We start from the raw sequence: 25,394 nt of genomic DNA, 5'->3' as shown, positions 1-25,394 counted from the left end.
AGCTTTTAAATAGTTTTTAGGAACTTGTTTTTGAATGCAGCTCAGTTATTATTTCAAAATCTTGAATGTGATGATTTTGTGGCAAATTGATTTGCTTGTGCCTTTAAGGCCACTCTGTGTCCTGGGTTGCAGCTGCTGTTAAGACTGACTACATGCTTACTCCAGGCTTGTCCATATGAAGATGTTTGTTTTCCTGTCAGTCTCTTGTTTTGAGTGAATGTTTGAAGTAAAGAACACACTGTACCCCATCATTGATCAAACTGTACCATATGATGTAATGCACAAAATAAATATTGCACACAGAAAGCCTGGATATTACCTGTGTGAGTTAGAGCAACAGATAAATATTCAATTCAATTCAATTTTATTTATATAGCGCCAATTCATAACAGAAGTTATCTCATTGTGCTTTTCCTATAGAGCAGGTCTAGACCGAGAGGGAGGCACAATGCAAAGACCACGTAGATTTCTTTTTTTATTATAGTAAAATAGTAATTATAGTGTAGTAATAATAGTAATATCAGTAACAGAGCCAATAACAACAACTGTAGTAGCAGTTGTCGAGCAGGAACACGGGGGCAGCAGTTGGCCCACAACCACAGATCCAGTCTCTGCAGCTCCGGAGGGAGAAATACCTGCTGAAAGTGACAAAAGGAGAGAGGAGAGAGATATATACAGTGGTGTGAAAAAGTGTTTGCCCCCTTCCTGATATCTTATTTTTTTGCATGTTTGTCACACTTAAATGTTTCAGATCATCAAACAAATTTAAATGTATGAAGGTTGTTATTAAGGGAAAACAAAATCCAAACCTACATGGCCCTGTGTGAAATAGTAAGTGCCCCACCTGTTAAAACATAACTGTTGTTTATCACACCTGAGTTAAAAAAAACATTAAGGCTTGTCTCATTTTTGCCAGAAAACATCTTGATGATCCCCAAGACTTTTGGGAAAATACTCTGTGGACTGACGAGATAAAAGCTGAAGTTTTTGGAAGGTGTGTGTCCCATTACATCTGGTGTAAAAGTAACACCGCATTTCAGAAAAAGAACATCATACCAACTGTAAAATATGGTGGTGGTAGTGTGATGGTCTGGGGCTGTTTTGCTGCTTCAGGACCTGGAAGACTTGCTGTGATAAATGGAACCATGAATTCTGCTGTCTACCAAAAACTCCTGAAGGAGAATGTCCAGCCATCTGTTCGTGACCTCAAGCTGAAGCGAACTTGGGTTCTGCAGCAGGACAATGATTCAAAACACACCAGCAAGTCCACCTCTGAATGGCTGAAGAAGAACAAAATGAAGACTTTGGAGTGGCCTAGTCAAAGTCCTGACCTGAATCCTATTGAGATGCTGTGGCATGACCTTAAAAAGGCAGTTCATGCTCTAAAACCCTCCAATGTGGCTGAATTGCAACAATTCTGCAAGTATGAATGGGCCACAATTCTTCCACAACGCTGTAAAAGACTCATTGCAAGTTATCGCAAACGCTTGATTGCAGTTGTTGCTGCTAAGGGTGGCCCAACCAGTTATTAGGTTTAAGGGGCAATCACTATTTCACACAAGGCCATGTAGGTTTGGATTTTGTTTCCCCTTAATAATAACAACCTTCATTTAAAAACTGCATTTTGTATTTACTTGTGTTATCTTTGACTAATATTTAAATTTGTTTGATGATCTGAAACGTTTAAGTGTGACAAACATGCAAAAAAATACGAAATCAGGAAGGGGGCAAACACTTTTTCACACCACTGTATATATAAATATACCCAAAAGCACTTTCTGAATATGTGCTGTACGGTTCTGCAACTTAAACAATACCAGTATATATATTTTTTTTATTTTTTAATATCATTTTTAAATATAATCTTTCCTGCACACAGCCATCATATTTGGAGATATCAGATCATTTCCCTCCCTTCGCAAGAAAACACTTACTCCCATTACTTTTTATACACTATGAAAAACAACTTAAAACTTCATCAAGCTATTTAAACCATCACACTAAACAGGGTACCTTAGTTTTATTCATAAAGTCAGTTTAATCCATATTTCATTGTTTTGAGTGTCTTCTTTAATTAGTGCAATGAGATAACTTCTGTTATGAATTGTCGCTATATAAATAAAATAAAATTGAATTCTTTAGTGTGCTCTGCTACATTACATTACATTAATTTGGCGCTTACAATAAGTGCATTCAAACTATGCAGGAGCAAGAGTTAGCTATCATCCAAAATTTGGGTTTTTTGGAATGAGATATAAGTAAGCGCTAGCAAGGGTTGTTGAGAAGCAGTCTGCAGCATACGATGGGCAGTGACTCCACTGTCCTGACTTCAGTGGGGATCTCATTCTAGGCCAGCTCCAGAGAGCCAGTGTAGTGAACGGAGAAGAGGAGTGGTGTTAAATGTCAGGTTCAATATATTTAGAAGTCTGATGGCAGATGCAGGGGCTCCAGCAAGGAGGGAGCTGCAGTAGTCCAGGTGGGAGATAACAAGCACATGGATGAGCACCAAGGCCACCTCCCTGGGGAGGAAGGGGCCAATCCTCCAGATATTATAAAGGAGGAATTGGCAGGAACGGGCTAATGCTGCAATGTTTGCAGAGAACAACAGTTTGTCCCTCAGGGTCACTCCCAGGTTCCTCACTGTCCGAGTTGGCACCACCATGGTGTTATCAATGGTGATGGACAGGTCTTGTGAGGGGACCTTTTCCCCTGGAGGAACACAAGCTCAGTCTTGTCCAGGTTGAGCTTTAGATGGTGCCTTGACATTCACTCCAAAATGTCAAAGCAATGCTTGCTTCCACCTGAGTGTCAGATGGGGGGAATGACAAGAATAGCTGGGTGTCATAGGCATAGCAGTGGTAGGAAAAGCCAGGCGAGTGTATTGGAGAGCCCAGGATGGAGCCTTGTGGAACTCCTGTTGTCAGGCCATGTGGTTAAAACACTGATCCTTTCATGTCACCTGGTACAATAGGATGGACCTGTCAGAAAGGACAGAGAGAGTGCAGAGCCTGAGACACTAAATCATTTGAGAGTGGAGAGGAGGATCTTGAGGTTGATGACAGTAACTGTCATCAAGAAGAGATTTGTGTCTGTGCCAGAAAATAATAAAAAAAAAAACCCCAAGAACTTTGCAAACAGTTTTAATTACATAAATATCTTTTTTATTTAGGATGCCAATGTTATCCAGGACACCAGTTAATTTAAATCAGGCTTGATATTGAAAGGTCATATAATTTAAAAGCAATGGAAATCACTTAAGTGTTTTAAATATATAATTACATCTAGGATGACTTAAATAATCATTAGGTGAAATGTAAAATATATATGGGAAAATTGTATGTAGGCAGTAGCAATGATGTTTTGTAAAACAAAATCAGCATTTTTATGGTGCCAGTGACTTTAAAATTTGGCATCGAAAATAACATTTTTCATTGAAAACAAAACTTTCTCTCCTTAGTATGCAGATTATATGTAAATCATGTCCTCCTTGCCCCTCTCCTCAGACCCCTCCTGTCCACGCCAAAATGGTGACAAAAAGTTGAAAATGAAAACCAGTGACACTGAGAAAAACAATGAAATGAAGAAAAATCAGAACATTGTCATTGATAAACACATCAGAATGCAAAAAATATCAAAATAAAATGTCTGTGCTCCATTTTTCCGTGAAACTTTTTTTCAGTGCCAATACAACTTTTTTCCAGTACAAATGTTTCAATGCCAATGTTTCCCTTTTCAGTTCCAGTTTTTTTTTCAATGCCAAATTTTCTTTGCAATGCCAAATTCAAAGTCACTGTCCTGGCTCCATACGTTTTTTTTTAAGAAGGTGTATCATTGCTTTCTCCTTATTGTCAGTGTTAACAGTTAAGCTATACTACAGTATTTTGATAAAGAACACATTTTCCTTCAGCATTCAATGCTTGCATTTCATATCTGGTGTTACTGCTGAGAATATGTGGTAAAGCTTTTGCATGACAGGCTTTCCGCTTTACAATGATGATGTTCTTGTTTGTAGTATAAATTGCAATGCTGTGTTGTTGTTCTTTAAGTGAAGGTGCTTCTGAGTGTTTTTTTTATGTAATTACATGTTGAATAAATCAAAAGTAATGATGATATGTGATGTTTGCAGCAGCACTGACTCGTGAACGGTTTGGTGCTGTACAGCTGGTTTGTGTAACTCGGATTAACTTTAGGCTTTTGGTTTCAAGTCGGCAGCCATTCCTGTCGTCAAGGTGATAGTGGAGCCAGGGGTAAGAAGAAGCCCCTCCTTTTTTATTAAAGCTCGTCACCCTACTGTGATCATCCAAAAGTCAAAGCATCAAGATCTTTCGTTGTCACTCTCTGTTGCTCACTTACTGATGAAAACACTGGTCTCACTTATTCACTCTCAATGTTTGTCAAAGTCTTGTTTTGAATTCATCTAATTTTGTTGCATTTTGGCTCCAGTTTCATGGTTCAGCTGACTTTTTTTGTCGAGACCTTGGCCTGTCTGGGTGCATGGCATGACACAGAGGAACAGATAACATTGTATGGTCTTTTGTCTCATTTCTTCATTTCAACATAGCTTGCCCAAGTGTTTGCAATCAGATTACCAACATTGTAAAGTCAGTGCACTGTTTTGAGTTTAAATTTCTTGACAAGGGTCTTGTGTGATTGTACTGTAACATGGCAGTAAAATATCTAGCTTGATGTTGGTAACAACTGTAAAAAATCAATTACAGTTTGTCTTTTGGTTTGTTTGTCTTTGGACTACAGATTCTGTCTCGTTTTTGCCTGTTTTGAATCAATCATCCAGAGTTTTACTGTATCTTTAAGTCCTCCAGGTCTGTTCATGGCATGGTGTTTAAGAAACAGTTACTCTGCATGCACATTGATTGTTGTCATTGCAAAGATGCAAAAAGATGACAAATGGGAACATTTCTTCATAACGATTTTATCCACTTTTACGTTGCTTGTTAGCTAATATAACTCATACATGATGATTGAAAGAATGCATGTACAGTGGTGTGAAAAAGTGTTTGCCCCCTTCCTGATTTCTTATATTTTGCATGTTTGTTACACTTAAATGTTTCAGATCATCAAACTAATTTAAATATTAGTTAAATATGTGTTAAAGATAACACAAGTAAACACAAAATAAATTGGGAAGGCAGACACCATCTCCACATTTAAGAGTAGGCTTAAGCCTTTCCTCTTTGATAAAGCTTATAGTTAGGGCTGGCTTGGGTGAGTCCTGAAACATATTCTAGTTATGCTGCTATAGTCCTAGACTACCGGGAGACTTCCCATGATGCACCTCTTTCCTCTCTCCTCCTCTCCCTCTCCATCTGTATGCATTTTTATCCCATTACTGCATGTTACTAACTCAACATCTTCTCTCTCCCGTAGTTTTGTGCTTTCTCGATTCTCTCCTCTCTCCTTCTGTTGCTTTCAGCAGGTATTACTGCCTCCGGAGTTGCAGAGACTGGATCTGTGATTGTGGGCCACCTGCTGCCCCCGTGTTCCTGCTTGACAACTGCTACTACAGTTGTTGTTATTGGCTCTGTGACTAATACTGACATTATTTTTCCTATAGCTGTCATTCCTATTATTATTAATTTATTAATATTAACACTATAATTACTATTCTACTATTTATTAAAAAATAAATTCTAGGTGGTATTTGCATTGTGCTCCCCCTCCCTCTCTCTCTCTCTCTCTCTCTCTCTCTCTCTCTCTCTCTCTCTCTATCTCTTTGTCACTCTCTCTCTCTCTCTCTCTCTCTCTCTCTCTCTCTCAAAACCTAACACGGCGGCGGCGAATGGCCACCCACCATTGAGTCTGGTTCTGTCCAAGATTTCTGCCTCTTAAAGGAAGTTTTTCCTTGCCTGTCACCAAATGCTTGCTCATGGTGGGATTTGTTGGGTCTCTGTAATTAATATTATAACGAGTACAGTCTAGACCTGCTCTATAGGATAACTGCAATGAAATAACTTCTGTTATGAATTGGCACTATATAAATAAAATTGAATTGAATTGAATTGAAACACTTTATTGAAAATACAGTTTTTAAATGAAGGTTGTTATTAGGGAAAACAAAATCCAAACCTACATGGCCCTGTGTGAAAAAGTGATTGCCCCACCTGTTAAAACATAACTTAACTGTGGTTTATCACACCTGAGTTCAATTTCTCTAGTCACACCCAGGCCTGATTACTGCCACACCTGTTCTCAATCAAGAAATCACTTAAATAGGTCCTGCCTGACAGTGAAGTGAAGTAGACCAAAAGATCTTCAAAAGCTAGATATCATGCCGAGATCCAAAGAAATTCAGGAACAAATGAGAAAGAAAGTAATTGAGATCTATCAGTCTGGAAAAGGTTATAAAGCCATTTCTAAAGCTTTGGGACTCCAGCGAACCACAGTGAGATCCATTATCCACAAATGGCGAAAAACATGGAACAGTGGTGAACCTTCCCAGGAGTGGCCGGCCGACCAAAATTACCCCAACAGCGCAGCGACGACTCATCCAAGAGGTCACAAAGACCATGACGAAAACCGCTGCTGAACAAAAAGAACATTAAGGCTCATCTCATTTTTGCCAGAAAACATCTTGATGATCCCCAAGACTTTTGGGAAAATACTCTGTGGACTGACGAGACAAAAGTTAAACTTTTTGGAAGGTGTGTGTCCCATTACATCTGGTGTAAAAGTAACACCGCATTTCAGAAAAAGAACATCATACCAACTGTAAAATATGGTGGTGGTAGTGTGATGGTCTGGGGCTGTTTTGCTGCTTCAGGACCTGGAAGACTTGCTGTGATAAATGGAACCATGAATTCTGCTGTCTACCAAAAACTCCTGAAGGAGAATGTCCAACCATCTGTTCGTGACCTCAAGCTGAAGCGAACTTGGGTTCTGCAGCAGGACAATGATCCAAAACACACCAGCAAGTCCACCTCTGAATGGCTGAAGAAGAACAAAATGAAGACTTTGGAGTGGCCTAGTCAAAGTCCTGACCTGAATCCTATTGAGATGCTGTGGCATGACCTTAAAAAGGCAGTTCATGCTCTAAAACCCTCCAATGTGGCTAAATTACAACAATTCTGCAAATATGAGTGGGCCACAATTCTTCCACAGCGCTGTAAAAGACTCATTGCAAGTTATCGCAAACGCTTGATTGCAGTTGTTGCTGCTAAGGGTGGCCCAACCAGTTATTAGGTTTAAGGGGCAATCACTATTTCACACAAGGCCATGTAGGTTTGGATTTTGTTTCCCTTAATAATAACAACCTTCATTTAAAAACTGCATTTTGTATTTACTTGTGTTATCTTTGACTAATATTTAAATTTGTTTGATGATCTGAAACGTTTAAGTGTGACAAACATGCAAATAAATAAAAAATCAGGAAGGGGGCAAACACTTTTTCACACCACTGTATGACTGACTGCATGAATGAATTGGTAGTACAGATCTTTATCACTGTCTGTGTTTGGATGTTACACCTTCTGTATTTTCATCCCCTAATCACTCTCCACGTCCTCCACTTCAGAACACGGAGGACAGTGCTCGCATCTCAATCACCTTCTTCCGCCTGTTCAGAGTGATGCGATTAGTCAAACTGCTGAGCAGGGGGGAGGGCATCAGGACTCTGCTGTGGACCTTCATCAAGTCCTTTCAGGTGAGACTATAACATATGCTGCCAATAAACATCCTTCTTTAATCTGCAATATTATAAACCAATAAGATAAGAGATTACACTTGGCATGTTAGGTTTAAGGTGGGAGGTCTAACCCTCTGAAAATGGTTGCTGGTTATAACCACAGTTCATGGGTAGAAGTTTGTAGGATCAGAAGAACAGAAATTTGTGTGGTAATTTTGCAACAGGGTGGGGCTAGTTGCACAAGAAATCAACATCTTGTGTTGTAATTATGGTTTGATAATGCACATCAGTCAAATTAGAGACTGCAGAGTGTTCCAGTGTTAAGTAAGTGTCTCACTCTTTCCTCTTTTTTTCCCCACCCAGGCTCTTCCCTATGTTGCACTCCTAATAGCCATGCTGTTCTTCATCTATGCTGTAATTGGAATGCAGGTAATATGGTCTATATTCTTGAAAATCTAAACCAGAAAATGATGGTAACCTGTTAGACACCCTGCAGGATATGTGTTGATATGTGTTTTCATTGTGTAACACTGAATTTTGCAATCATCATTTTATTATTGTCTTGTCCAGAATTTGAGAGCAGGCTGGCTGATTCTTTGACATTTCTTTGTCTGCTTTTAGGTGTTTGGAAAAATAGCCATGGTGGATGGAACACAAATCAACCGCAACAACAACTTTCAAACCTTTCCTCAAGCTGTCCTGATGCTCTTCAGGTGTTTGTGCTTGTGTAGCTTAAATTGTTGGTTACAAGCCATTATACGTCATCATACATGCATTAATACATTCCCTCACTCTGCTCCTGTGTTAATGTTGTTTTTTGTTCTATGTTAGGTGTGCCACAGGTGAGGCCTGGCAGGAGATCATGCTGGCCTGTCTACCAGGGAAGCTGTGTGATTCAGAGTCGGACTACAACCCCGGAGAGGAGAGAACCTGCGGCAGCGGCTTCGCCATTATCTACTTCATTAGCTTCTACATGCTCTGTGCTTTCCTGGTAATCTTCAGACATTTCACTGTGTTCAGTGCCAGTAATGTTTGAGCACAGACTTGAACATGCACATTCCTGTGTACAATGAAATACAACAAAAAATGCAAACATTTTTGCGTGTCCTGGTTTCAGATCATCAACCTATTTGTAGCTGTCATCATGGATAACTTTGACTATCTGACTCGTGATTGGTCTATTCTTGGGCCACATCACCTGGATGAGTTTAAAAGGATCTGGTCCGAATATGACCCTGAAGCCAAGTGAGTACTCAGGACCCATTTTGGAGAGAACTATCACCAAAATGTATGTATACTGTATACTACTGCTAAGAAATATTTATGTCAATGCATGGGGATGGTGATTGTTTTGTAACAGCCAAAATACCTTTGATGTCTCTCTGAAGTGCACTAACTGATCATCTGTATGTGGTGGTAGTGAAGACTGTGCTCAGTGGTATAATGCCTTTTCTTTGAATGTATCTTGTTGTCAGGGGCAGGATAAAGCACCTTGATGTGGTGACTCTGCTGAGGAGGATCCAGCCTCCGCTGGGCTTCGGCAAGCTCTGCCCTCACAGAGTGGCCTGTAAGGTGGGTTTCCACAACTCAACGACACACTTACATCTATACAGAAATAGAGAAATGCGTGACCACTGTTGTGGTGAATGCTGAGGGTGACAAAAATACACTTTTGTAAATCTTTGACATATAAATGCATAGATTTCACAGTATTAATTTCACATTTGATGTATCCTTGTTAATCTGTACTTCGAATTCTGTTGCAGCGTCTGGTGGCGATGAACATGCCCCTGAACAGTGATGGGACTGTCATGTTTAATGCCACCTTGTTTGCTCTGGTCCGCACTGCTCTCAAGATTAAGACTGAGGGTGAGGATTGTTGCTATTTGGTTGAGCTTTTTTTGAGCTGTGCATTGCCAATCTCTACAGTAAAAAAGAGGTATGAGGTACAGTATGAAATACATTTCATTTTAAAACCACAAGGTAAGAAGACGGAGCACAAGTGATTAACTTGGAGTGTACTTTTGTGTGTACTGTAGCTTCCAGGCATAAAAGCTACTTGAGGTGACAGCCCAGAGAAACCACTAAATATTTGTTATTTGGTCAGTTATTCACCCATGATCCACAATGACTCCAGGAGTCATGAAAGTATTTTTTCAAGTTGAGTTTACTCATGTATAGCATGAGCGAAACACAAGCCTTTACTTTGACATTTATTATAGTACTGCGTCAGTCTATTGGACTCCTTGTGGTCAGGGAGCCCATATGCTAATTCAACATTTTGCCACAAGAGGGAGATAAAGATGTCCAATAAGTAGTCTCCTGCATGGCCAACAGGGCTCTTAACATTTGATATACCTAACACAGCATCAAAAGTACAATTCAGATTGTCACAACAGCATGATTGATTCTGACCATTTACTTTTATACTCAATTTCCTGTTCATAAGACTGAAGGCATTTTGTGCTTAATCACATTTTATTAATTTATAATCAGGAATTTTGTGTATTCAGTATAACTACAAATGAGACTTGTGAAAAGATTTGTGGTGTGAGCTTTGTGTCTGTGAGAAAGAGAGAGGTACCATTTAATACACCAATATATTCATCAGTTACTGGGTGCTTTCAAGCAAAGTAACCTTACAGTTATATGTCCTTTTCTGTCCACCTTTTCTGGTATTTCCAAGGTAACCTGGAGCAAGCGAATGAGGAGCTTCGAGCTGTGATCAAGAAGATCTGGAAGAGGACCAGCATGAAGCTGCTGGACCAAGTGGTGCCTGCTGCAGGCGGTCAGTGGTCATTACACACACACACAGGCACACATGGGCAACACTCTGCATAAACAGTGCTCATCATTTGCTTTTCACCATCGCAGTTCAAACAGTAACCTCACTCTTCCTGTGTATTTTATTTTCACTCATTTGATTTGAATACACGCTGCTTCTCATTTGTATTTTCCTAAGAATTTATAATGGCAACTTCACATGTGGACTACAGTATATTTGAATGACCACAGCTGCCACTAGACTGAAATAGTCTTAAGGTTATGTAATATTCATTTACATCTGTTAGTGCAGATTTGCATTGACAGAGAGGGCCACAATACAAACAATTCTATGTCCATGTATTAATAGAAGGAGGAAGGATATCAAACAATGGACCAAGGAAGGCATTTGAATGCATATATTTTATTCCCTTAATTTGAATTTAAAAAAGGAAGTCAGTGAATTATGTTCACACATCAGGATATAGTCTCAGTTCTTTTTTGCCACTATATTACTGTGCATCAACAAGGAATCACTTAACACTTCATTTCAAATTTCTAATTTTCTTCCACACGGAGGCAGATGCTATGACCATCTTGAGTTAATGTCAGTTACAATTAATTCCACTACTGACAAGTTTTCAGAACAGCTATTGCCACCTTTCAAGTCTACATAGTGGTAATGTTTAATACACAAAAGCTAGATTTTGGGAGGTGTATCACTTTAAAATACATGTGTTGAGGGTGAATCCAATACAGGCCTTCAGCATCCTGTTTTTGCTTTTCTGAAGCAGCGAGGCCCACTTGCTGACCACATCCAACAAATTGAGATAGACAGGGGAACAAACCCTTGCACGGTACTTTCTCTTCATTTCACAGAAACTATACTTATCGCTGACAGTTTAACTGCTGTCTCTATCATAATCCCACAGGTTTTTTTTTATCATTTATCTTGCTGTCTCTGGTTCTGCATTCTCTCTTCCTCTAGCTCTCCCTCTCTGTCACATAGATACATATATCAGATTAGAAAAAAAAGCTGAGTAAATATTTGTAATTAAATGCTGATCTTTTTATTTGCTGATACAGGCCAAGCCTAGGCACATTCATTCATACCTCAAACGTAAGGTGATCTGTGCATTTCCTTCATGAACAACTTTATTTGCATGCATCAATTACAGAATCTGCAGAATGTGTATCGAAATGAAAGCCAAGCTGAGATAATTTTGTGCCGTATTTGTTAATATCAGGTCATTCATGGCTGCTCTGACATTCTTGCCGACTATTAAGAGCAGTTACAGAACAGAATACATTTTTAGATCTGACGCTTTTATTGCTCACAATGATGATGGGCTTTTAAGTAACTTTAATTCATACTTCAAGCATACTTCTTGAACTGAAAGTTTAAAAAAAAGAGTTATGCAACCTCTTTGTTGGAAAGTTTTAGTAATTTCCAGGTTAGAGGTTTTCACACAGACAAGTACATCATCAAAACATGATGCACTTGTCTGCGTGATTACTATTATTTGCTTAACCTATTGTTCATACCACTTAAGACCAGAAAGAAAACTGCTGAATATGAGCAAGAGTTCAGAGTGTGGTTTGCCCTCATTTAATTTATCGTACAGTCATGCAAACCTTTACAAATTCCATTATCAGATTTCAACCTCCACATCCTCCTCTTTATACCCATACAACTGCAGGTAGTTGAATCTTTTGTGGTTGTTAATGTGGATTATGTTTTCACCTTACACAAAGAATTATTATTATTAGAGGACTGAGGATAGGCACACCTGCATTTTTGAATGACTGTTTTACATAATTCCCCACTAGGTATGAATGTAGCCTCAGTCTACCATGTACATACAGCTTCCTCTAGTTGTGTCCATGTAGTTTTTTTCCATTGTCCTTCTATGCTTACAACACTTCATTCTGCTGTGTTTTAGAACATGTCAAACTTAATTTAACTGCATGTCTTTGTTTGTATTAGTTTGCTAACCCCTCTTCTCGTTTTTTAAAATCTTTTCTGCTAAGCCTTTCTCTTGCACAGCTTCCTCTGCTTTCAGTAGAGTGCTCAGTCAGTCGCTGGCCTTCTACTCTTCTCTTTCTGCCGTCCTGAGCTCTCTGGGGCAGTTCTGTTTTAGTCTGGTGGCATGAAACTACTGATACCTCTTTCTTGAAAAGTTCAGGCTCTGCCCAGAAAGAGAATCTGCTTTCGCCTGTGGGCACAAAATGTACTGTACATTGATGCCCCCACGCCAGGTTGATAAAATCTTACTCTCGTATCAAGTGAGTCAGTTAAACACAGTCCTAAAGTGTTACTGCTTCTTTGGAGTCTCACATGTGTCAACTCAATTATTGAAATGAAAATATGTCAAAATGAGGCAGATCACTTGCTTCAAAACATAAATCATCAAAAGACAAACTAAGGTATTTTATGAAAATATGATATATCTGATAAATAATCACATTCATGTACATCTGAAAATCTGGATTAGAGACTATCAGATGTCCTTTGCATGTTACGTAGTTTAGTGAATGTGGTAAACATCAGCAAGTTCTGATTTAGACAAAAAAAATAAATGTTACTATCATGAATATGTTTTTGGTCACAGGTTTTCTTTCTGAACAGAGCCTTTCATAATTTCTCTCTGGCTGTGCCGGGTGATGTAGAGAAATGTGTCAGCTGCTTTAAGATGGATCATCATCAGATCAGACCCATCACCCTTATTTATTTATTTTTTTCTACAGTTGGATGGAATGATTCTTCCATCTTAAAGCATATATTCCACTGACATTTGTGACCTATGTATATACTCATTTCCTCTGAAGGAAAGGTGGCAAAGAAGAAAGAAACCCACATTTCCTACACACCGCGATTCAGCCTCTTGTTTTTAATTTAGTCTCTCTCCCCTTTCTGCTTCAGCACCCACTTGTCTGAGTGAATCAGACCCATGCTTGATTAGCCTCCCTGCATGGCAGATAGTTTGTGTAGTCACAGCTTTCTCTCTGGCTAAATGTAGTTTGTGTGTTCTCCCTCGAAAGGGGAGCTGTGGATCTGATCTTTGCTGCTCCTCTATACTTACTTCCTTCTTGCATGTGCTTCTCGCTACAGATCATGTTGTTTTTCTGGCATATATACAGAGATATAAAACACCTCTGCTTGTCTGGTAGATGTTTAATGTAGTTCTGCAGTCTGTTTTTGTGTGGTAGTAACTGGTTAGACTTATTTGAATTAACAGTAAATATGTCTCTGTTTCATAAATTACTGAAATATAAACTTATCACCAATTGAAGTGAATTGTGATTTTGGTACATTAGAAGGTATGAGGTCAAGAGGGTTCATATGCACTCACTTGCATGAGCAATTGTGTGTGCATGCATGTTTTTTTTGTGTATGCATATAAGAGGAGTGTTTCATAACCACATACATGTATTTTCAGAGATGAAGCAAGAACTTATCAGTTATCGGGTTAACCCTGCTGCGCATGTTTGATTGTGTGTGTAAATGCCAATCACATTCTTACAGATTCTTAAAGACTTTTGAAATGACATTCAGCTCTGTCATCAGAGCACCTGAACCAACTTCACATGCATTTACTTCCGATATTTAAATAGTGCTAGGCATAACGTTTAGCAACACCTTTGTTGAATTTTTTAAAGTTTGAATTGAAAGGGAATTTAACAGTGCTTTGCTTTGTGTCAACACAGCCGTAATTCAGGGCCTGATCCATGATACAATGCAGTGGGCAATAACATAGTATTATGTCCAGATAAGTCATAAAGACCACAGTTTCTTTGATGTGTTCCTGAAAAATTACTTTATGATGCAGTGGTGTGTGTGCTGGTTTGTTGTGATCCTCTTGAAATGGTGTTTCCTAGCCAGACAGTTGTGATAATGCTCAAGCAGTGAGGATTTATGGCATTTCATGAACATGTCTTTTCATAGTATTTTATTTCATTGTCAAGATATTGTCTTTTCATACAACCTTCGGCAGCGGCAGCTTCGGTGCTTCATCATTGTGATGTTTTATTGTTAATGTTATTTATTGTTAACTTCCGTTTTGATACTTGTTTTATTGTTAATGTTATTTATTGTTAACTTCCGTTTTGATACTTTTAGTGCAATTTGACTTTTCTGGCAAGTCTTTTTGTTCTCTTAGATGGTGAGATAGTAGAGGGTAAGATCTGCTTTGAGGGATTTTATTTTTTAAATGTTATGGATACATACAGAGTTTCAGTGTTGAGGTATTTTGGTGTTGATCTGGGAGGCTTTCGTGTGTCTGGTCTGTTCACTCAGATGACGAGGTAACAGTGGGGAAGTTCTATGCCACCTTCCTGATACAGGACTACTTCAGGAAGTTCAAGAGGCGCAAAGAGCAAGGTCTTGTAGGAAGGCGCTCATGGGAGAGGCTCAACACCACCATGGCTCTACAGGCAAGTACAATGTATCATGTTTATGTTCATGGGAATCACATAGATTCACTCCACCAGTGCATTGCACAAATCATTGATTGAATGTTATTAAACTTCATTCTAAATTAGAGCCACTTCTGAGATAATTGTCTGTGTTGCTGAAGCTCAGCACTCACTCAACTCTGTCTCTGAAAACCAAAAATCAAGTTAGAAAAATGTGTTCATAGGCTCACATTTAGATTGTAATAGCCACATCACACAAAGTCAGCCCATTATCATTATAAAATCATTCTATCAGAGCATTCATGCCCAGGCAAGGCTTAGAAAAACTTGTTCACACTTTTGAAAGATGCAGATTGGAATATTGTCTTTTTCTTGTCTGTATTGTCTTTTAGTCTTTCCTCAGGTCTCCCTAAAAAGCCCCTCGGGCATCTTCAGCGTATTAAGAAATAGTTTTGTTGTTGAAGACATCACCCCAAACTGAGGTCTCTGTACTGACTTCCAGTGGGTCATTTAAAGGGCCGGTTCATCCAAATTACAAACAAACAAATTTTCTCACTTATCACGAGCGAAATCAAGCCATGCAGACAGTTTTGATGAATTTGTCCGTGTTTTGAGATATCTTTCTCTGAGATTCCCGTCTCCACCCTAGTATAATGAAGGTGAACTGAATTTCTTTTGTGGTGCTCACAGCATTGAAAAATCACATTAGAAACATGAAGGAGCAACACCTTCCTCTGCAAAAAGTTACACAAAGTCCTAGCTACTCTGAATAATCCAGTACACCGTGTCAAGTTTTCATACAAAAGAAATAGTTACTATAAGAACTTTTGACAGTATATCTTGTGGATTATCCAGAGTAACAGAGTAACCTGGACAAGTAAAACCAAAACTATCTGCATGGTGAATACCACAGTAAGTAAGAAAATGTGTTTTTTTGTAATTTCGGTAAAGTGACCATTTAGTTGCTCTGCATTTCTTGTTTTTTTGCTCTGACTCTGATTACCTTTACAACCATGTTAACAGTGTTCATTAATCACTCTGTAATCACTGTTATCTCAATGGAGCTGTAACGGTCTGGGCAGAGACAAGTTTGCACCTGAAAAAACTGAAATGTTCGCCAACATAAACATAAACACCAGATAGAGATACGAATGTGGATAAAAAGCCTGTAATGGCTGGTAGGTTTGGTATTATAGCTGCTCTCTTTGCAGGCCGGTCTGCGCACGCTGCATGACATTGGACCAGAGATTCGTCGAGCCATATCATGTGACCTGCAACAGGAGGGGCTAGTAGATGCTAATGCAGAGGAAGAAGAGGAAATCTACAGGGTAAACATTGTTGAAGATCCTTTTCAGACACGTTTTAAGACATGTAAAAATACTCTGATTTGTTTTTTTCACAATAAAACATTAAATGACCTTGTTAAAATATCTATCCAGAATCTATGAATATGCATAGAATTTGTTTAGTTTTTTGTGTGTTTATTTTTTTGTTATTGAAGGGACATTTCAATAACACCTGACCATTTTGTAATTAAGAGTTTGTTACTAGTTAGTATGCGAGAAACTGAAATAGAAAACTAAAAGTAATGGCAGTAGTAAGAATGCACTTGACCAAACCTACTGAAAAAAAAAAGACAAGAACATCCACAATTCTAGGACCACGTATGAAAAAATTGTTGTTAACAATATCCACTTTTATATAATTAATAGTGTTCAATAACTAGTGTTCAATCTGTTTAAACGAACACATTTGAAAACATGACAAGAGTGTCGATGAAGGGTTTTTTGAGCTGATCTGATAGAGAAGTGGGGGTATGGGAGACAAAAAAGGTTGAGAACTACTGCTTTAAAAAAATCAACATGTTATTTATCAGGGAATTGTTTAAAATGTTGCATACTAATGCAAGTTGTCATATTTTTTGTTTTGGCCAGCATCTTTATGAGTTACTTACTGTGTTTATTACTGCTGTTTTGTCTCAGTCCTCTCTGGTTTCTGGTGTCTCTCTGCAGCGTAATGGCAGTCTTTTTGGGAACCATGTCAACCATGCCAGTGCGGATCAGCAAGGCTACTCCCACCCGACCACTGTCACCCAACGACCGTTACAGATCCTGCCCTTCTCCTGCAGTGCCTCAGTTGAACCCACCAAAAGAGGAAGAAGAGCCAGCAACGACGACAGAGGAGGGGAGACAGACATGAACTCTTCACCTATCCAGTATAATCATCATTATCACACCCCTCATCCGTCTAATTATCCTCACTGTATTTCCACTTGCCATCAATCGCCAATACCCTCCAATGCCAACCTCAACAATGCCAATGTGCCCTCACTTCTCTCCATGACCAATGGGAGGCAGCAGAAGTGTTTGTTAAGGCGAGACTGTCCATCCTCCACCAAAAATGGATCATCAGTGTCCACTTGCAGCAAAGGAGTACACGACAAGCCTTGGAAGTCACACTCCACAGGGTCAGTGGATTGAGACCTAAAAGTGATCTTAAAATGTAATAAACACAAACAGTTTCCTATTATTGCATTTATTATGTATGTAACCTGCATGGGGCTGGAGAAGAGGTGAGTCCTTTCTGTTAAAAGAGTACTCCACAGATTTAGCACTGCACTCCTGTCACATCATGGACAGTTTAAAAAAAGGATCAAAATCGATGCAGCAGAACCAGAGATATATTTTTTAAGCCATGCATTCCTTATCCACAATGCAACTTGATTGCTGACAGTTCTGTCACAGGCCCAATTCCAATCCGGCCCCTACACCCTCTCCCTACCCACTCTCACTCCGTTCGCGTGGAGGGTCCGCCACATTAAGTGTCGTTTCAAACCAATAAGCCTTAAGTGGGAATGGGTTATACCCTCCAACACTGAGTCTGCATCGATGCAGGCTTACAAACCATGCTCCTCTCAAGTGCAGCGCCTCTTTTGTGTATGGAGGAAATGCCACATACCTCTTAATGTGAGTTCTGTGCGGTTAAGGATAAGTAATCAATTGTCTTACTTCAAACAGACATTTGATAGACTATTTTCGTGCACAGAATTATTGTTACATTGTATTTTGGAACAAACATGCCATTGTGTACCCGAGAAAACGGTAGCCTACACTGTTGATTTATTCTTTATTTGGATCCCTTCCATAAAGTGGTCACTAGTCTTCTTGGGGTCCACACAAAAACAATAAAAAAAACAACAATTTAAAATCACACAGTATCAATAAGATAAGAAACTGCAATATAAGCCAAATATGAATAATAAGTGAAATGACTCTACATATGAAACAATAAGTAGCACAAAACACACGGCACTAATAAATAAATAAAAACTCACAAAAAGGTTCCAAACCAGCAATAATAAAATAACATCTATGTGAGATTCATCAGTTTTTGTTTTAGTGACTTTTTGAAAGCAAATCTGTTTTTGATCTGTCTGATGGTGGGGAGTATATTCCAGGCAGAAGAAGCCCTGTAAAGTCCAGTCATCATAGTGATGTGTCATATACCCATGACAAAAAACCTACTAAATACTAGTTTTTCACAAAAGAAGTGTGGTGTATTATTCCAGATGCAGTTTGCATGCATAACAGAACAGATTGCCTGTGTTGTGCAATTTCAAGGACTGTGGAAAAAACCAAGGACCTAATCAGATTAAGAATAGCAACTCTGTCACGGAGTGGGAGGGTGTAGGGGCCAGATTGGAATTGGGCCTCAGATTCAGGTGTGTTATGCTAGTAGCATAATATATTGCTCTATCCTGCATTTATGCACATACTCTATATCCTGCACTTGCTTATTGCACTTCTGGTTAGACCTAAACTGCATTTTGTTGCCTTGTACTTGTACATGTGTAATGACAATAAAGTTGAATCTAATCTAGTGGCTAATGTAGCTTCGAGCCGCTAGCCTCAAATAGAGATGAGGAGCGGGCTACAGAGGTATGGTAAGCTCATTTCTTAAGAGATTTTTTCATTTTCAAACTTCAAAGTCTTCAGCTCCAACCGACTCAATAACATCACTTGAGGCAATCGATCAGACTCTGCCTACACAGCTGATTGCAAAAGAGCACCTTCATGGGTAACGTTTCCTGTCCCAAAGAGCATTTTCATTGAAAACAAATAACTTTTAACATATTAACTTTCATATTTAATTTAATTTACTATAGTATGTATACTGAACTGTTGGCAAGCAGATATGAGCTCAAGCAAAAAAACATTTATTTTCAGTAGGTACTGAAAAGACTTATTGTCCCTAAACTGATATAGAATAATTATATATTATTTATAGAATAATTATATCCTGTAGAATGAAGCCATTTCTTAATAAGAATCACATACTGTTTGGTAACACTGCCTTCCCCACTTGTACAAAAATCTACTTTTGTAAGCTTTTTAATTTGTGTCCTCTTGTCTTTTGTCATTGCATGGAACCTCTCTTCTCCTTCCTTTCCTGCTCTCCTGTTGCAAATAATCTTGTCTGTCTGACTGACCCCTTCATTCCTTGGAGCAGGACACGCTACTATGAAGCCTACATTAGGTATGTGCATGATGTAACCACTTGACAGAGCTTTGTTTCACAATATGCTGTTTTTGGTGGTGGTTGTGTCGCAATACATGCTGTGAAAGCTTCTTACTTGCAACCAAAAAGAGTCAATTTGTGTAAGTTTCAATACATGTGATAGTGAATGAGCACTGTGGGGAAATGCAACTCTGAGGCCTCATGATGTTTCAGTAAAATCGGTGTTTCACAGTATTAATGTATGTGCTTTATTGCACTGTATCTGCATAAAACTTAAAATAACTCTTACGTATGTATAATTGTCATATTTGTACTGGTAGTCAACTCATTGTATCTTTGGCATTTTGATGCCAGGTCAGAAAGCGGCGGTGGACTCTATCCCACCATTCGCCGAGAGGAGCCAGGGGGCGGGGACAGCGATGACGAGCGAGGCTCAGGGGAGTACTACAGTGGGGAGGATTTTTACGAGGATGACATCATGCTCACAAGGGACAGGTACTGTGACGGCAACTACAACTGTCAGCTTAACTTGATCTGAGGGAAGACTGACAGCAAAACTATATTATGATATATATTATTATATTATACTAAGTATATTGTTATATAATTTTCTTTCTGAGTTGCAGCCACTATTATCTAGAATAGGCACTTGGTGCATCACTGGCAACATGCTCACCAGTCACAACATAATAACAATGTACTCATTTGCTACTCGTTTCCAACTTTTTTCCCCTCCAAATATTTGTATTCATTATATAAGAGTTAAATAGTTGCTTCTTTTTTTGGGCTAGATCACTTTGATAAAGTTTGCAAAGATGTAAAATTTGTATCTATTGTTTCACAGGTTGTCCAACAAGGACAACCATGATGCAGAAGGAGACTCTGACCTTGAGGTTTCCAGGGGCGACCACCAGCCTGGTTATTATGACGATGACCAACAGCCGATCTACCAAGATGGCAGGCGATCACCCAGGAGATGGTTTTTACCCTCACCTCAAGGTGGTGTGCCACAGCATAACAATGTAGTTTATTTAATTATTTGTAGAATTTGTGTTGAGTTATTGAGCATTGATTGAGATTCCCTGACACTGTCAGATTTAAAGGTGGGGTATGCGATTCTGGAGAAATCCAATGCCATGACAAATAGAATAGTGATAGAATAGAATAGTGATAGAATAGTGTTGTGTGGCTCGGTCCGAGCCACTTTGTTTATTTCCCACTTACAGAGTCAGGGCTGTGTACAAACACAGGATTTTATTTCAGCGCACACTGAACGGACAGCTAGCGGACCGTGAGGAGATATTCGCTGAATTTGACAAAAAGACGTGTATTGGATTAGAATCGCATATCCCACATTTAATGTTTGACCATTTTATATGTTATTCAGATTAAATCATTTCTGAAGTTGGATGTTAATTGGAGCTCCTTCGTGATTGTTGATTCAGTTCTGAAAAAGTGTTGCACATATTGATAAACTGGGCTGATTCACTTATTCATTTATTCACAATATTGAACTAAGTTGTGTTACTGCCAGTCAGATTTAGTTTATTGTAATTGCACAGTACAAGTACTAATATAATGAAAAGGTCAATTGGATTAGTATGTGTTATTACTATATTATATGTATGTTTTAATGGTGCAAAAAATTAGCTTTTCTTGTGTTTCATCTAACTTTGTTCTAGAATAATTATCACAGGATTTATTTTTTCTGTAAGTTACGAGAGTTGGAGTCCAGAGAGTTATAATTTTCAGTTATTGTCTGTTCTCTCAGCCTCCAGCAGACCAACATTCAGTTTTGAGTGTCTTCGCAAAAGAAGTAGTCAGGATGAGGCTCCTCCCTCTCCATCCTGCACAGCTCTTCCACTACACCTGATGCAGCAACAGGTACACACTCACCCCCTCAAACCTTTTTCTGTATTATAATTGTTACAATTGTAGGAATAGCACCTGTAAGAGACCTGTTTTGTCTCTACTCCCTACCCCAAAATGTCGGCCTTAATTGATTCTTCTTCATCATCAAGACCTGTGAACTCCAACCTCAGGTAATGGCGGTGGCCGGTCTTGATGCCAGCGGAATTCACCACCTGTCTCCTGCACGGTCGCAATGCTCCTGGGCCACGCCTCCTGCCTCACCCATCAGCCGTGACTGCTCGCCCTGCTACACACCACTCATACAGGTCTGGTTCACTGTGTGATAAAAGACCACATTTTAAGATAAATCAGAGGTTGTCTAGCATTTGACCAAGATTAGATAAATATTGTCTGACAGTTAATGTTAACAGTACTTGCCCAAGTATAAAGGTTGTTCACAGCAATGTTCGTGAAATTTGAACAAACTCTAGAAAAGTTTTTAGTGAGCTTAACCGGTTTGAAAAACCATAAAGATTCATCTCAAATGAGTAACCTTTAGAAAGACCTGATTTTTATATTAATTTTCAAGATTTACTGTTACTTTAGTGCTACCATCAAGAAAACTAGACCCATATAACTAATTTGGAACTGGACCAAACTACTATGCAAAAATGTGCTCATTTCTGTTAATGGCAAGACTGGTTTAGTAAGATAAAATTAGCATATTTATCAGTGCTTTTTGACAAAATATATAGTTTAAAAATGTAAAAATGTACACGTGTGTGTGTGTGTGTGTGTGTGTGTGTGTGTGTGTGTGTGTGTGCATGTTTGTACTCAGGTGGACTGGCGCAGTTCCGGCAGCGTGGGCAGCATCCCCGCAGTGGTGAAGAGGAGTTTGTGGTATACAGACAGCCAGGAAGGTCCTCCCAGCCGCAGCCTCTCTCCGTCACGTCTGCAGTTACCTGCAGAGAGCTGCTCACACTTCCTGCAGAAGAGAGGCAGTGCCAACAGTCTGGTGGAGGCTGTGAGTAAAAACGCTGGCTCTGTTGAGTTGTTTTTTAATCCACGGACTCTCCAAAATTAAGACTACAGACCACATCTGATAAGATTTCATTGATATGTCTGTGGAGAAATACATAAAAACACACACACAGTCATTCTCTGATTTGCATATTTGATTTTTATATTTCTTTGTGAATTAGATTAGGGATACAATGATACAATACTATGATTGTTTAATATATGAAATGTCAAAAATAATGACCAGTGCAATTTTATTTTTACATTTTTTAGCATTGATATGCAGCCAAAAAACCCAAACTATTAACTTTATAATTATATCAAACCAGAGAACAAGCCAATCTTAGCATCTGTGAAGCTGAAAGTGAATGTTCTGTCACTTGATCAACAATTTGACTACAGATTGTTTCAGCTCTACAGAAATGAAATAAAAGTATTTCTACATTTTCCAGGGACTCCACTGTGAGAACCACCTGCATAAACTGGCTCAAGCTCACACACATCTACATGCACACACAATTAAGATAGCCACAAATGTTCCTGAGACTGCCAGAATCTGACATTATGTGAATTCTGGTGCAAATTGATGGACAAATTCTTTTTCTTCACATCACCAGTTTTCATTGTTCTCAGGTGTTGATCTCCGAGGGTCTGGGGAAATATGCCAGGGACCCCAAGTTTGTGTCAGTGACCAAACACGAAATTGCAGACGCCTGCGAGATGACCATCGATGAGATGGACAGTGCTGCTAGTAACCTCCTGAACGGGAGTATGGATAAAGGCAACACTGGGGGGACAGGGAACGTCAGTTCGGACCCACATGCCACCGCGCATCTTAGAGACCACAGTATCGGTGACTACAGCGACGAGGAGCCGTACGTGGCTGTGAAATGCGAGGAGGACCTAACAGACGAGATGATATGCATCACATCGCTATAGCAGCGGCTCACACTGGATTATTTAGGTTTTTTCAATTGAATTTTGACTACTATTCCACAGTGAGGGGATGTCTCTGTTCAAGTGCATCCTGCTATACGAAAATGTAAAACATGGATGGATAAGAGAACAAAGTGCCTTGTTTTCTCTTTCTGTGGAGTGGAGAATGGAAACATAGGAGAGGTTAGAGAAATGGAGGAATTCATGAAAGAGCTGAGAATACATTCAGCAAATATAGAAACCAGAGAGAATCAATCTACCTGCCGGCCCACCTGTCATTTAGCAGGAATTCAGGATACTCCCTGGAGGTTATTTTCCATTTTCTTTATTAAAGTGGTTTGATACAGCAGAATAACCTGGCAGCCTCACAAAGCTGGCCCAAAGCTCATAAGTTAGTTTTTCCAACAACATCCAGTGAGGAGTCCAGCAGCTGAAAGCCAGACAGTTATGTAATGACGATGTAATAACATTTACGTTAGGTGTGCAGTCTGTAAGTCTTTAAGTACTTGGTTATTCATATTTTATATTGTTTTGGCTCTGTACTGCAGCACATTGGATTTGAAATGAAACAACAACTTTGATGGCTTTAATTTGAGGGTGTTTGCATCCATGTTGGGTGAACAATGTTGGGATTGTGGGCCCGTCATTGTTCTGCTGCACTAAAATAGCCCTGCACTTTGAGCCCTGCACTGCTCACTCAATATGAAGAGTCAATCAAAAATGTGTCACCGTTCTAAACACTTACAGACTGCACTGAATGAAATTCTTGCATCAGATTTATTCAGAAACGGATTTTACTGAACGAATTTAACAGACCAGTGAGTGGTGTTGGGGTCACATTGATGTCTCAAAGAGTGAAAGTGGCTTTGCAAAGCTGCATTTGTCCTGCTGCAAAATGTCTTTGGCTATCCAGTGAGTCCAAGATTCCCTATATTCAGCTGCATTTAATTTCATGTATATATGTGTGATTTTAACCTTTAGTGGTCAGATACAGTTTTGATCTGCCACTGGTTATTTACATTACATTTCTGGCCTCCATGACTCAAATAATACAAAAAAACGTTATATATAATATTTTTTTGTTAATGTATTTCTCAGTACAGAGTGACGATCAGGCTGATCCAAGGCCATCACAGTCGGTAGGTATGAATCTGGGAGCTGCTCGGGGTTCACAGTACAGGGTTTCAGGGTTAAATGTTACTTGTGTACGTGACTCAGTACTTGACTTGAAAAGGAAATGACATATCAATGAAAAAAGACTTCAGACGTCCTCAGGCATATCCTTCTGTTTCTCGTGCACTCTGATATGACACACAAAGCAACATACTGTAAGTCCTTCCCCCTTTATACCAACAACAGAGACACTAAATTGACACTAATTTTACTAACTTGATTACTTTAAACACCCTGAAAATAAAGGGAAATTTAGGATGATACTGCAACGTCACAGACTTGTTTCCATAGTGATCCTTAACTTTTATCAAAGTCCCTTGAAAACTGTGAGGAGAGACCATTTCATTGTTACAAACTCACTCAGAATATGCAATGATTCACTTTACTTGGACCTGCTTTAGACCATTTGAACGTGAAGTTATGAAAATAAGACAAACTGTCTGAATGTTCACGCTGACAAAATATTAACAACTGTTGAGGAAATGTTTATATTTCTATATGACATACAGTATAATGCTGTGTCACATTGATCTTACTAGTCAGGTATGTGAAACTGCTGCATGACACTAAGACTACTAATATGTTTTAAATTCCTCATCTGCCACCATTCCTGGGAAAAAAATAAGAAAAACAAGAAAACAAAGACGATGCAGACTGCCGCATAACTGAAGCACAAAGTCATCACGACAGCATCATATGTCTGACATTAGTCTTAAGTCATCTTTAGCTCAATCTTTTACTGCCTCGACAGCTGGAAAGTATTGCCTTTAGGCCACTTCAGTTCCGTGAATTGCACGTTACATTTAATGGGTTTCATCTGCTGACCAGTAATGAAATTAAGTGGAATTTCTCACAGGCATCTGAGTGCTGAGCCAGATGAAGTAAGTAGATCTCCAACACAAAGGTCTAGCAGATATTTGCTGTTTGTCACCATCTATATATTGTATATTTACGCCACAACAGAAAGGGAAACTATATTTTCTGAATTTCCTTACAATATATAAATTCAGTATATTGTTGTTGGGTATATATAATGTGTTTTTGGAATGAAATGATTGATGTTAGCTGTTGCCTTTTA

The 25,394-nt window shown here is 39.0% G+C and overlaps 1 protein-coding gene across 2 annotated transcripts in view; it reads left to right on the top strand.

Annotated features, from left to right (window-relative positions):
* The window catches only part of cacna1db (calcium channel, voltage-dependent, L type, alpha 1D subunit, b), a 119,092-nt gene extending 93,927 nt beyond the window's left edge, over nucleotides 1-25,165 (top strand). For both annotated transcript variants that reach the window (XM_044210380.1, XM_044210381.1), the window contains exons 33-51: nucleotides 4,206-4,247; nucleotides 7,529-7,657; nucleotides 8,003-8,068; nucleotides 8,261-8,352; nucleotides 8,471-8,630; nucleotides 8,757-8,884; nucleotides 9,115-9,211; nucleotides 9,406-9,508; nucleotides 10,326-10,427; nucleotides 14,700-14,836; nucleotides 16,030-16,146; nucleotides 16,831-17,285; nucleotides 19,328-19,354; nucleotides 19,691-19,831; nucleotides 20,181-20,335; nucleotides 21,108-21,220; nucleotides 21,358-21,513; nucleotides 22,026-22,211; nucleotides 22,841-25,165. In XM_044210380.1, the coding sequence (XP_044066315.1) occupies nucleotides 4,206-4,247; nucleotides 7,529-7,657; nucleotides 8,003-8,068; nucleotides 8,261-8,352; nucleotides 8,471-8,630; nucleotides 8,757-8,884; nucleotides 9,115-9,211; nucleotides 9,406-9,508; nucleotides 10,326-10,427; nucleotides 14,700-14,836; nucleotides 16,030-16,146; nucleotides 16,831-17,285; nucleotides 19,328-19,354; nucleotides 19,691-19,831; nucleotides 20,181-20,335; nucleotides 21,108-21,220; nucleotides 21,358-21,513; nucleotides 22,026-22,211; nucleotides 22,841-23,146 (2,712 nt within the window). In that variant the 3' untranslated portion in view covers nucleotides 23,147-25,165. The remainder of the gene's footprint in view (nucleotides 1-4,205; nucleotides 4,248-7,528; nucleotides 7,658-8,002; nucleotides 8,069-8,260; nucleotides 8,353-8,470; nucleotides 8,631-8,756; nucleotides 8,885-9,114; nucleotides 9,212-9,405; nucleotides 9,509-10,325; nucleotides 10,428-14,699; nucleotides 14,837-16,029; nucleotides 16,147-16,830; nucleotides 17,286-19,327; nucleotides 19,355-19,690; nucleotides 19,832-20,180; nucleotides 20,336-21,107; nucleotides 21,221-21,357; nucleotides 21,514-22,025; nucleotides 22,212-22,840) is intronic.
* Nucleotides 25,166-25,394: the final 229 nt, after the last annotated feature.

This window comes from Siniperca chuatsi, linkage group LG10, assembly GCF_020085105.1.
Source record: "Siniperca chuatsi isolate FFG_IHB_CAS linkage group LG10, ASM2008510v1, whole genome shotgun sequence".
Lineage (NCBI taxonomy): Eukaryota > Metazoa > Chordata > Actinopteri > Centrarchiformes > Sinipercidae > Siniperca > Siniperca chuatsi.
Note: the sequence above shows the minus strand (reverse complement) of the source record. Positions and strands in the feature narration are given on the sequence as shown.